The sequence below is a fragment of the Leptonychotes weddellii genome, chromosome 8, assembly GCF_054177405.1.
Source record: "Leptonychotes weddellii isolate Sample4059 chromosome 8, ASM5417740v2, whole genome shotgun sequence".
In the NCBI taxonomy this organism is placed as follows: domain Eukaryota; kingdom Metazoa; phylum Chordata; class Mammalia; order Carnivora; family Phocidae; genus Leptonychotes; species Leptonychotes weddellii.
Window position 1 is genome coordinate 66713368 of NC_138376.1, and position 12000 is coordinate 66725367.

General features: G+C 46.2%; 1 protein-coding gene across 13 annotated transcripts in view; it reads right to left on the minus strand.

Moving 5' to 3' along the window:
* Positions 1 to 5045: 5045 nt before the first annotated feature.
* BACH2 (BACH transcriptional regulator 2) overlaps positions 5046 to 12000 on the minus strand; it is a 353806-nt gene continuing 346851 nt past the window's right edge. For all 13 annotated transcript variants that reach the window (XM_081828646.1, XM_081828645.1, XM_081828648.1 and 10 more), the window contains one exon: positions 5046 to 11717. In XM_081828646.1, coding sequence (XP_081684772.1) covers positions 11235 to 11717 — 483 coding nt within the window. In that variant the 3' untranslated portion in view covers positions 5046 to 11234. The remainder of the gene's footprint in view (positions 11718 to 12000) is intronic.

Below are 12000 nucleotides of genomic sequence, written 5' to 3' on the forward strand. Positions count from 1 at the left end.
AAGTGGAATTATTGGTTCTAATGGACATGCACATATTACATTTTGACAGATGCTGAAAATTTTTGTTCAGGAAGGACTACACCAATTTGTTCTCTTTTTAAAAAGATTTTATTTATTTGAAAGAGAGGCAGAGAGAAAGCGCACGAGTGAGGGGGAGGGGCAGAGGGAGAAGCAGGCTCCCCACTGAGCAGGGAGCCTGACTCCACTCAGGGCTCGATCCCAGGACCCTGGGATCATGACCTTAGCCGAAGGCAGATGCTTAACCGACTGAGCCACCCAGGCGCCCTTACACCAATTTATTCTCTTATCAGCACATTAGCACCTCTTTCCCCACACTCTTATTCATACCAGCCATTATCTTTTTTCCTTCCAATCTGATGAAAAGTGTTTTCCTTTGTTTTTTTCTTCCATATTTTATTTTAGAGAGAGCACAAGTGGGAGGGGCAGAGGGAGAGGGAGAGAGACTCTCAAGCAGACTGCGCTCAGCATGGAGCCCGAGGTGGGCCTCGATCTCACGACCCCGAGATCATGATCAGAGCCGAAACCAAGAGTTGGATGCCTGACTATACCACCCAGGCGCCCCGTGTTTCCCTTTGTTTTAATTTACATCTGTGATTACTAGTGAGGTTGTTCATATGTTTACTGGTCATCTGTATTTCCACCATGAATGATCCTCGTCTGTCTTTTCTGTTGGGATATTTGTCTTTCTTCTGATTTCTAGGAGCTCTTATATGGTATTATATTAACTCCTTGTTTGTATGTGTGTGTGTTTGTGTGTGTGTGTGTGTGTGTATATATATATATATGTATATGTATATATATATATATACACATGTATGGAAAGATTTTTCTCTCAGTCTGCTTGTCTCTTATCCCTGTTTACAGCATCTTTGAATTTTTACTATTATATTAAATCTAAAATCTATTACTTCTAGGTTCTTTGTCTCATTTGAGGTCTTTTTTTGACTTCACATTAAGAAGTGTTATTAGATGGGTATTTTGAGGATGGATTGTACTAATTTATTGAGCCCTTTGGTTGAGCAGTTTTACATAACATAACAATTACCAAAGAATCTGAAGAAGAGGAGGAAAGATACTCACTTCATTAAGGGCCTGATGGCGGTCTAGACACTTCATGGGCTTCCTCCCTGTAGCCCTGTAATTATCTCTGTTTTATGGATAAAGAAATAGGTGACTTGTCCGAAGTCATACAATTAGGATGTGGTGAAGCACAGTTCTTGGGACATAGCAGGGACATAAATTAATATTTATTGGATGAGTGAATGAGCTGGAATTTTATTCCAAGCCTGTCCGACTCGACCCAAGCTCCTTCTATACCTCATTACTGCTTCTTGCTCTCTCTGCATAAGGCAGCCTAAGTTTAGCAGATTTTTAGGGTCAAGGATAGATTATTACAAAATGGAATATTCCACATTTGGATCCCTTTTCCCTTCCACATTATACAAAGCCAAAAATCTGGCTAATTGTAGAAAGAGCAAAAATGGAGCTTTGGAAGAAGTTGGCTTACAGTTTTAGACCTGGATTTTGGACAAAAACAATACGTGGAGAGGGATAAGAAGATGACAGGTGGGATTCAGATCTTTCAGGGAACAGAATCTCTTCCGTGGTCATCCTTCTCTGGGTCAACCTCGGGAGAATTTTCTTCAGCAGGTTTTGATTGGAGCCCTGGTATTTGTGACATACACAGAGTCCCAGGTGGGTGGGCAGGGCTGACTCTTACAAGTCCTTTGAGTCTATTTTGTTTGTCTTGTTTCCTATTTCTTTCAGAACATGCTTCTAGAACTTTCGTCTCTTATGAAAAAATAATTCATGTGTGGGGCCAGAAAAATGAACCCAGGAGTAACTGGCATCTGCGGGAGAAAAGTTGCACTTTTGTTAGCTCAAACTTTGAGAAGAACTGCGGGAACCATTCCCTCCACAGAGACACCCACCGGGCGATGGGTATGTACAGGGTGCTCCCAGCTGGGCCCCCCTCTACAGGAGACCCTCCCCTGATGGGGCTGGGATCAGCCTCTCACTGCCCCACCTGGTCTCACCACCGGTCTGATCTCAAGCAGGTGGAGGAAGGGAGGAAGTGCACCCCGGGAGAGAAAATCTCGGGTAAGAGCTGCTGCCTGTCTGAGGGGAGAAGGATTGGGACATGGCTCTCCTTCCCCCATCTAGCAGCCCGGTGGGATTTGATGCCCTGTGGGGCACCCTGTTCTGCGGTGGCACAGCAGCAGTTAGGACCATTGATCAGATAGATGGAGTCACTGACCGATCGATCTCCTGTTGGTTCCTTCTCTCTGGAGGACCCTGACACACTGGGGACTGCCTGGGATGCTGCGGAAGGGAGCCCAGCATTGGATGGGGCTGGTCTGGGCTTCTAGCCCAAATGGCTCCTGAGTCTTCTCTGTCCCCGTACTTTGCAGAGGTGGAAATGAGGTTTGGAGATATGAAGAGGCATGATCTGTTCCACAGTAAGTTGGTAGAAGAGCCAGTGAAGACCAGGTGGATGAAAATGATGCTGGGGCCAAGTCCAAGTGGGTATCACTAAGGGGCAGAGCATATTCCAGGTGCTTAAGACATGTTATCTCCACCTTGTACAACTGTGTAAAGTTACTGTTCACCCCCATTTTATAGATCAGTGAAGGCTCAAAGAGACTAAGTAGCTTGCCCCACAGCTCAAGGTCGCACAGCTGAAGTGTCTGCCGTGCAGCTGAATTCAGACCCAGATCCCGCTGCTCCAAGGCGCAGACTCCTTCCAGGAAGCCGTGAAGCCATGCTCTCTCCTATCCATGACAATCAGCAGCCCCTGGGCAGTGATTTATTCGCACATCTTCCTGTCCGACTAGCCTGTGGAAGCTGTAAGGATAAGGGCTGTACATTTTCAATCTTGGATGCCCAGCATGCAGCACAGTGTTGGTTGGTTGAATGAACGTATGTTTCTGTACAGATGCCAAAGACAATATATGACCTTTCGCTTCCAGCTCTCCAGTCTATTCCTTATTCACTGGTGTTCTGTCATGTCCTGTCAATAGGTTTATTATGAGAGACTCTTTCAGAAGCCTGTATGGCAGCGTTTTTTTCTCCTTGAATTTAAACTTCCTTTGTCCTTAGAAGCCTTTACAGGGTCAACTATACAGCGCAAAGAGAGGTTAAAGGATGGGTGTAAAATGTGATGCTCCCAGTCAATGCTGGTGTGTCTCTGACGGATTCCACCTCCCGCTTTAGGATGAGGATCACTGCTTCAGGGATGCACTTGTCTTCAAGGGGCAAGAGGAAGAGCTAGCCATGAAGAACCAGTAATGCCTCTTTCTGGCTGACTGAGCAGGCCTGTGGCAGTGTATGGTGGCATCTGTGGGAGCCGGAAGGGTGAGGATCGAAGGTATCATGTTCTTAAATCAAATGAAAGGAAAGACACTTGCATAATGGGATGTGGGATGAGTGGCTTTTTCCATCTCTCTGGAAAGCGAAGGTGCTCAATGGGGAGAATTGGAAACCCATTCCACTCTGGGCCCTATCACAAAACGGATGTTAAACATCAAATACAATCTTGCTAGTGCATCCTAATTGAGGGGCAGGGGTGATGGGCTGGAGAAGAGTGAAAAATTCTAGAGCTGTTTGAAAGAACAGCCTAATTATTCCCAAATAGATACAACAAAACTGTTGGCAGGGACTGTCTGGGAATCCTCATTGTACCCTGGAAGTAGGTATGGATCCCTCCGAAGGTGCACATTCAAAGGAAAGAAGATGGCTGCTGCCCATCTGGGGCAGGACAGTGTTTGAATGCCCCTCTTCTGCAGAAAACAGTGGCTTTATTCTATTGCAAACTATGATTGTCATTCCCACGACAAGTGCAAATGTCAAGGTCGAAGGAGCGAATGACCATCAGTTCCAAATGACCGGGTTTTTTTTTTTTTTTCCTTTCTTTCCTTCCTTCCCTTCCCTTCTCTCTTTTTCTTTTCTCTTTTCTTTTTTTCCTTCCTTCTTCCTTTTTCTTTCTTTTCTTTCTCTTTCTTTTTTGAAGGTTTATTTATTTATTTGATAGAGAGAGAGTAAGCACACATGCACAATGAGGGGAGGGGAGCAGAGGGAGAGAGAAACCCAAGCAGACTTGGAGCTGAGTGCAGAGCCCGGCAACTGGGCTTGATCCCACAACCCAGCTGAAATCAAGAGTTGGACGTCTAACTGACTGTGCCATCCAGGAGCCCCTAAATGGCCAGGTTTTCTTAAGAGAAAATTTTGGGACTAAGACCCACCTGCTTTTTTCAGAATGGATTGGATAACTTTGTTTTCAGGCAAAGGACTGTATTTGACCTCTCACATCTACAATGTTACAACTGTGTTGTTTTGCTAACAGTTGCTAACCCCATTATATGCTCCCTGGAAGCCCTCCTTGGCTCAGTAGGGTGCCCAGGGAGTGGAATTCAGTAACTTTTAATTTCAGTTTTCTCATCTGGGGGACGGGGTGAGGCCAGGTACTTCCTGAAGCTCAGATCTCAGCAGCTCTTCAGACATCATGAGAATGTATTATTTACGGCCTCACTGACAGCTTAGCCAGACCACCCGAGTCCAGCATTACTCTTGGTCATCTAGCCTGCCTGCCATTCAATACCTTGCTTTCCCTTTACATCAAAATCCAGGACTCAGATGATCGAATATACTTTTCTAGTTTTATGTATTTACTCCCTTAACCACAGTTCTAAACTCTTTGCCCTGCTCATCACTGTTATCTTGGTGTTGGCTTAATACCCCTTTCTCTCTGGTTACTTTCATTTAGCTTTGTTTTATTCATTCATTCATTCATTCATTCATTCAACTCTACCCCCAATATGGGTCTCAAACTCACAACCCCGAGATCAAGAGTCACATGCTCCACTGACTGAGCCAGCCAGGCGCCCCTAGCTTTCTGTTTTAAATTAGACCTATTATTTTGAGATAATTGTAGATTCACACGCTCTTGTATGAAACAATACCCTTCAGCAGGCTACCCTCAACGGTGACATTTTGCAGAGCTATCGCACAACATCGAAGCCAGGAAATTGTGTTTAATGCCTTTTATCTGCTCTCACAGGCATCGGGGATTTTTTAAATTTCAGCGTTGAGGAGTCACATTAGCATTATCACATTTTTTAGGTCTTTAATCAGATTAATCAGGTAGCAGGTAAGGGTCCAAACTAGAGGAAGACACATAATTCTCTGGGAGAAGAGATTTCCTAAGGCCTCCAGCCCTGTGATCTTTAACACAGGGGATCAGAGGCAGGGAAAACCAGCTTACAATGCATAATGATATGTCTTTATTTCATCAACAGAAATGGTGTCTAGACAAAATTCAGTTAACACTAGCAATTCAATTGAGTGAAAAAATTTTTTTTTGCACAATAGTGTATTTACAATGAGTAAATGAAGTTTCAATTCATTAGTTCATAGCAATGCTTTGTTTTCCCCAAAATGGTAAAAATTCTTAGTTACAGAGAATAAGCATCAACAGCCATTTCATTTTTACAATAAAAAGCACAATGAAAACCACAATCACTTAGAAAAAAAAAAAAAAGACAAGCCTAAGAACTAGTACAATAAAATGATGCATTGAATTAAGTTACATTAATCGCATAGAATCTGTGTAAAAAGTATGTAGAAAAACACCTGATGTAACCTGTTACAGTCGTTGAGCAGTTATGAGAGGTACAGAGGGTTATACAGGTAGATATGTGTGAAACTGTCCGTATTGTTCGACCTGGGGAGGAAGAGAAGAGGGGCTGCGGCCCCTTGCATACACTGAGAAGACCCTGTTTTGAATATGGCCTCTGGAGTTTGTAAGGCATATATTAGAGGTGCACTTGCATCAGACTGGTTCTGGAACAAATTCTCCCAGGCCCTTCTGGCCTCACGGGCAAAGGTGGTGCTTGCCTCGAACGGCTCACTGTGTCTAAGCAGCACCCGGAGCTCCCAAGTGCATTTGGAATCTTCCTGTTCACTCACTAGAAGTGGTAGTTCTTTTAGGTCCGAGCGTGAATGGGCATCGCAGCACTCACACACGCCAAATGCATCGTTAGGACCCAGGGGAGGTTACCCCTCTGCCTGCTGACGTATTTTGGTAGGAGACTTAGCATCATCGGTAGGAAAAACCCTCTTTGTCCAAGTCCCTTCCCTCTTTGCTCACATACATGTCCGATCAGCCCCCCAGGAACTCTTGGCACTGAATGAATGGTCTTGGTGCCCTTCTGCTTCTAAGGAGGGCCACTGTTTTAGCTGAGGTCAATAAACTGGAATGAAGTGAAAGTCAGAGTTGTTTATCCGTCGCTTGACAGTGAGATGCATGCACCACGTCACAACATGAAATCAAAGCTACAAATTGGGCCTCTGCAACCAAAGGGTATTCTTCACAGAATGGCAGCTTCATTCTCATATTACAATTAAAATGCACTGATACTCATTTGATATAAATATTATCTCCCAGGGTGGAGTGTAGGAAAATACTATACACTTACTTTTCTTTGCAAGAAATGTTTTTGCACCGTCAGTTGAATAATTTATCCTCAAAATCTGCCACAATAGGTCCTTTCTATGTACAAATACTATCTGCACACACTATCTGTGTACAAATACCGTCTATTCTGCAGCATCAGTCTTTGATGCCTGGGTCAGGGGATGGCTCGGGCGGTACCGAGAACACACAGACTGCCTCCATGCACACGGACTTCCTGCACGAATACCGACTCCACACAGGGCACCGCACCTGGGACTGACTCGCCGGTAACTGTGCCTGCAACAAGATCCTCAGTCTGGGGAAAATTTATTAACTGATGATCGAGTGAACAGCTTTATTCTTAAAAAAAGAAAAGATTCTGCCCCTCAGTCTATTTACAGTGATTTGAAGACAAAACTTGATTCTTGCTCCCTACTGGTCTGCGACTCCTCCCAAACTATAAGCGATAGGGGAGCAGGTTGAAGTCATTTATTAATTAAGCAGCTGCTAGTTTCAGTGGGGTAGAATGTGGAGACCCAGCCAGGTGGATCTTTTGTAGCTGAGTACCTTTGCAGGCTTGACCCACTTTGGGAGGGTTGTGCTACTCCACAGGATGTGGAGTAGCCCATAGGGACAGGACTCTGGGATTTCTTAAAAGGCTTAGAGTTTATACACCTTTGCTTCTTCTTCTTTAAAGGCAATCATAAGGTATTAAAAGAGAAAGTGTAGGTAGGTTTAGCTCCTTTTTTAATGAAGATTTTAAGTCCTCTCTATGTGGGGCTCGAACTTACAACCCTGAGATCAAGAGTCGCTTTACCGGCTGAGCCAGCCAGGCGCCCCTAGATCTCTTGGTAACAGCTTTGAACTTCACATTGTGGCCACTTAATTTCTGGCAGTTCGCTGGTGCAAGTCCTAGAGCTGGTCCCTGGCCTCCTTTTTAAGGAGAAGTGGCAGTTGGCATTCTAATCACTAGCCTTTTTTTTTTTTTTTTTTTACTTCCTTGGGAAAGCAATACAAGGATTAAATCCAAAGTCATAGTGCATCTTAAAAGCAGCATACTTTTAGAAAGACAGTTAATAAATTACTTGTACAATATACAAAATAATGTTTTATACTGCAGCATCACCTCTGACGCCTGAGTCATTGTGAGGGCACCCGGAATGGAAATAGCAGGATGGCCTAGTCACTTTGCCAGCTCTTTTGTTTTGTTTTTGCAATCGTTTTGTTCCAGAATCAGTACGTAATGAAGTTTGATTTTATTCAAGGCACCCCCAGATAACGCAGAGAAACAAACACATAACAGCAAAGCACTCACCTGCCCAAAGCCCGACCAACCTGAATGAAGCGAGGTTGTCTGGACACACAAGTAGGACACAGGCAGATCCAAGGGGAGGACTAGATGCAGGCAGATGGTAATTAGCCAGGGGGCCACCGCCACGGTCCCCGCCCCTACGGCTCATGCCCACCTATTTGGAGACCCGACTGGGCCTCGGCAGGGATCTTCCTAAGCAGTCCATGGGGGGAGGGTCCTTTATTTTTATAAGGAAGGACCCTTCAAGCACAACTACATGTCACCATGCTGTGCAAACACTATTCCCTGTTATTGACTTGCTTTTGTTTTTCCTAAAAGACACGGGCCTCACCAAGGGATCCCCGGTTAAGGAGACAGGCTGGTTTTTAAAACTCCACTTGAGGCAGTTTGGATTCTGGTCCCCAGCTAGTCCTCCCTTTGAATCAACCTGGAAACAATTCTGACGAACATGTGGTTCAGGGTAGTAGAAGACAAGACAGGTCACACAGACAATTGCACAAAGCCAATCACTGTTTATGGTACATAGTGAACAAAATCATTAAGTCGTTAGAAAATCTCTAAGAAATGGAAAGAGTTTTTCAAGCAGTGTTTTTAACCAGTTCCCATAGCGGGATTTGGTTGAGGAAGAGGGAGAAAAGCGAGGTGGGGGTTGGGGGCAGCAGAACGTGAGCTGACGGTGGAGGGAAATCAGGAGGCCCCCTCCCCCACCCGGACATGGCCGCAGCACAGGGGCGAGCGGACGGAACGACAGACAGGGGGAGACTGTGGAATGTGGTCAAGACTACCAGTTGCACATGAGCTGTCACCAGGGTGAATCACGCCAACAGGCTGGTTTGGACCTGGTTATGAGACTAGCAGGAAACATTCTTTTTTTTCCAAAAGAAGAGGAGGTCACTTAAAAAAGGCAACAAGAGAGTTAAAAAAAAAAAAACAAAATACTGTTGGCTGACTCCTCCACCGCAACACATACCTGTGGTGCATCACACGATTCACATTGAATTTAAATTCCGGCTGTCACCAGGTTTCCACAAAGGCAAACCCCACGGTGAAGCACAGAACCGCTCCTCTAGGCCAAGACCTTCCAACAACCGTAATAAAAACGGCAGCTCCAGCGTGGAGCTGCATCAAAATCCGTCTCAGACCAGCACACGCACATGCGCACGCACATGAGGAGAAACAGAAACCCAGAGGCAGGTTTTAAAAGCGCAACTACTTGAAAAGAAAAGCCTTTTTTTTTTTTTAATCCTACCGCATGAACCAACAAATTTCTGGCATTCATACATATTTAAACATTTAGCGCTAATATTTGTACAGAAAAAAGTTAATACTAAAACATATGTTACTATGATTTCACTTTTCGCCTACATCATATACTAATTTCCCCTTTTACATGCAGCTTTAATATTGTCCAAACAATGGCACAAATAAAGAAACAAAGTCAACCGTCTACTCCCCACTGCCCACCACCCCATCCCCACATCAAACCTTTCGGGAAGAGTCCCGCAGCCAGGCTGGAGGGCCCACCGGAGGGAGGGAGGGAGGGACTCCGCCTCCTCTTAGGCTGGGGGCAGGGTCTGGGCACATCTTCCTGTAAACGTGGCCAGGGGCCAGCACACCCCCAAAGCCAAGGGAAGCTGCTCTCTGTGGGTTGCAAGCCAACCAGTTTTGCAGCAAGAGAAGAAAATTACCATCAGGTGAGGGTAGGTGTGTGTGTGTGTGTGTGTGTGTGTGTGTGTGTGTGTGTGTGTGTGTGGCCGGGTAAAGGGGCAGGGAGGGCTCCTTGCCCATATCGTGTCCAAAGCCTCAGAATGAAATCTGCCTTTGGACAAGAGACGAGCAGAAAACCCCCAGAATTCAACTCAAAGCATTTGGAGAAGGGAGGGAGAAAGAAATTCTTTTGCCTGCGTCAGGGACAGACCCCAGGCTCACATGCGCCCACTCTCTCCTACTCTGGGCAAGCTGCATTAACCCAGGACGCCGCTTACAGGCAGGACCCCAGGTGCTGTGAGTTAAACTGACTCCGGTGAGAGGTCCTGGGAGCCCAGCCTGTGCAGGGGGCCTGGACAGGGGAGCAGGGGGCCGGGGTGGTCGGGTGGCTGATCAGCCAAATCCTTCCGAGAAGTTCCTCCTGCGCTGCCCTTCCAAGAACAGGCAGAGGCCTGAGGATGGGTTGAAATGAATGGGACTCGCCCCTTGGGTGAGAAAATAGTTCTAACTTGATTTTTAGGAGCCAATGCCTGCTGAGTTCTGGTACAAAATCACGGGTTCCTGCTGTTTGGATGCACTTCTGAGTGGACGTCCAAACTCTCTCCCCACTTAGGAGTCTGAACATCCAGCATCAACTCTGAACTCTCTGCATTTAAACTTTGCTTCCGGGAGAGGTGGGGAGGAGGTGAAATATAAAAATATTCAAGCAGATTATTGTCTACACATCCTAGGATGAATTCATTATTTGGCAAGATTATTTTTCCTACATAATTATCACCTGAGTGCTTTTTAATTAGCTAAAATGTCTTACTTTTCAACTAAAAGCAAAGAATATACAGTATACTTGAGTTATACTGAAGTAATAACAACTTCATTTAAGAAAATAGGTTTGACCCAAAACTCAGTGCAAGTGGCAAAGTTGACCATGACTGTACAGTATCTGCAAGAAAAAAAAAAAAAAAACAACAACAAACCCACGACACTCCGAGGACACCGGCCGATGGTGCCCAAAGCAAACCGAACGACAACAGAAAAAGGGTCTGAAATAAAACCTCAAAAAAAGAAAGCTTCCAACATTGAATTCTGTTCCATAAATAAGTACAAACTGAAATTGAACTGTGAAGCAAGAAAAATGACTATGTTAACAGTTACCAAACTAGTTCTGGCACCGGAGACAAAAGAAGAGGAATGTTGGAACCTGTTGATAAACGAGAAATGAAGTTTCCAGTTTCAGGATGAGAAAATTGAGGCATGCAGGACTTTTGCATATGGATATATATATATATTTTATATATATATTATATATAATATGTACAGTCTAGCTATAAAACTTTGATGTGTATAGAAGCTGTCTTCAATGAAAAAATTGAACATTCAGAAGAAATTCCTGAGATAGGGTTTGTGACATGGGCCACTGAGAAAAAAAATCCGTGGTTGGGTCCTAGAGGTGTTATAGTCTATCCCTGTTGAGACTGAAATTAACCCACAGACAGGCAGCGTCACCACCGCCGTCTTTCCTTGCCTGGGCAAGGGGTAGCACCATTGTGAGGGGAACTGTGTATCACTCCCGCGTGGAGAGAGGAGGGAATACTTAGAAACAGTATTGCTGCTGAGAACGCTGTAGTGTGCACCAAATTCCTTCTTGGTTCTTCCAGACAACAGATGAACAGCACCGCAGGCTGACCGAGGAACCCCCTGGGGGTTGGGGGCAGACGTGGGAGAACTGGAAGGCGGGCCGGGTCACTAGGTGTACTCTTTCCGGGGCTGCTCGTCAGTCGTACACTTATCAGTCATCTCCTGGCAGAAGTCCACGGTCACCGTCTGGCTCCTGGATTCAAGAGGAGGCGCCCTCTCTGAGAAGGTTCCCGGCTCAGCGCCCTCGGGCCTCCTCCCGGAAGTACAGTTCTCCGGGGCGCAGCCGGGGGCCCAGGGGGGGCCGGGGGGAGCCGCTCCGGGCTCCAAGCAGCAGGGCGCGCTTTCGCCCACCGCACACTGCGCGGCGGCCAGGTTCTGCTCGACGCCCAAGGGCGCGGGGTTAATACTGGAGGCTGCGGGGAGGCCCACGGGTCTGAGGACGGGGCAGTACCGATGCAGGGCCTGGATCTGCTCAGGGCTCTGGATGTCGCGGCAGACTTCCTGCGAAAGGCAGGAGAAATTGTCCAGCAGCTCCCCCATGCAGGCTTTCAGCTGGTTCCTCTCTGACAACAGCTTCTCTTTCTCACACACCTGGGCAACAGAGAGAGAAAAGAGAGAAGGCCCCGTCAAGCCTGAACGGGAAGACAGAAGGCCTGGTTTCCGGGGGCCTTCCAGCTTTCGTTTCTGCGTTTGGTAGGACAGGGTCACTTGTGAACGACAGGGCCGGGATCTAGGCACCTACAAGAGGTGTATTCAAGGAGCCTGGACTGAGATTCCTATCGGAGCAGCCTATCCAGGTGCGCCAGTGAGCCTGCCGTCTCCTCTGGCGAGTGACCAGCAACATTCCCACCAACCAGAGAACTGCAGGGAGTTA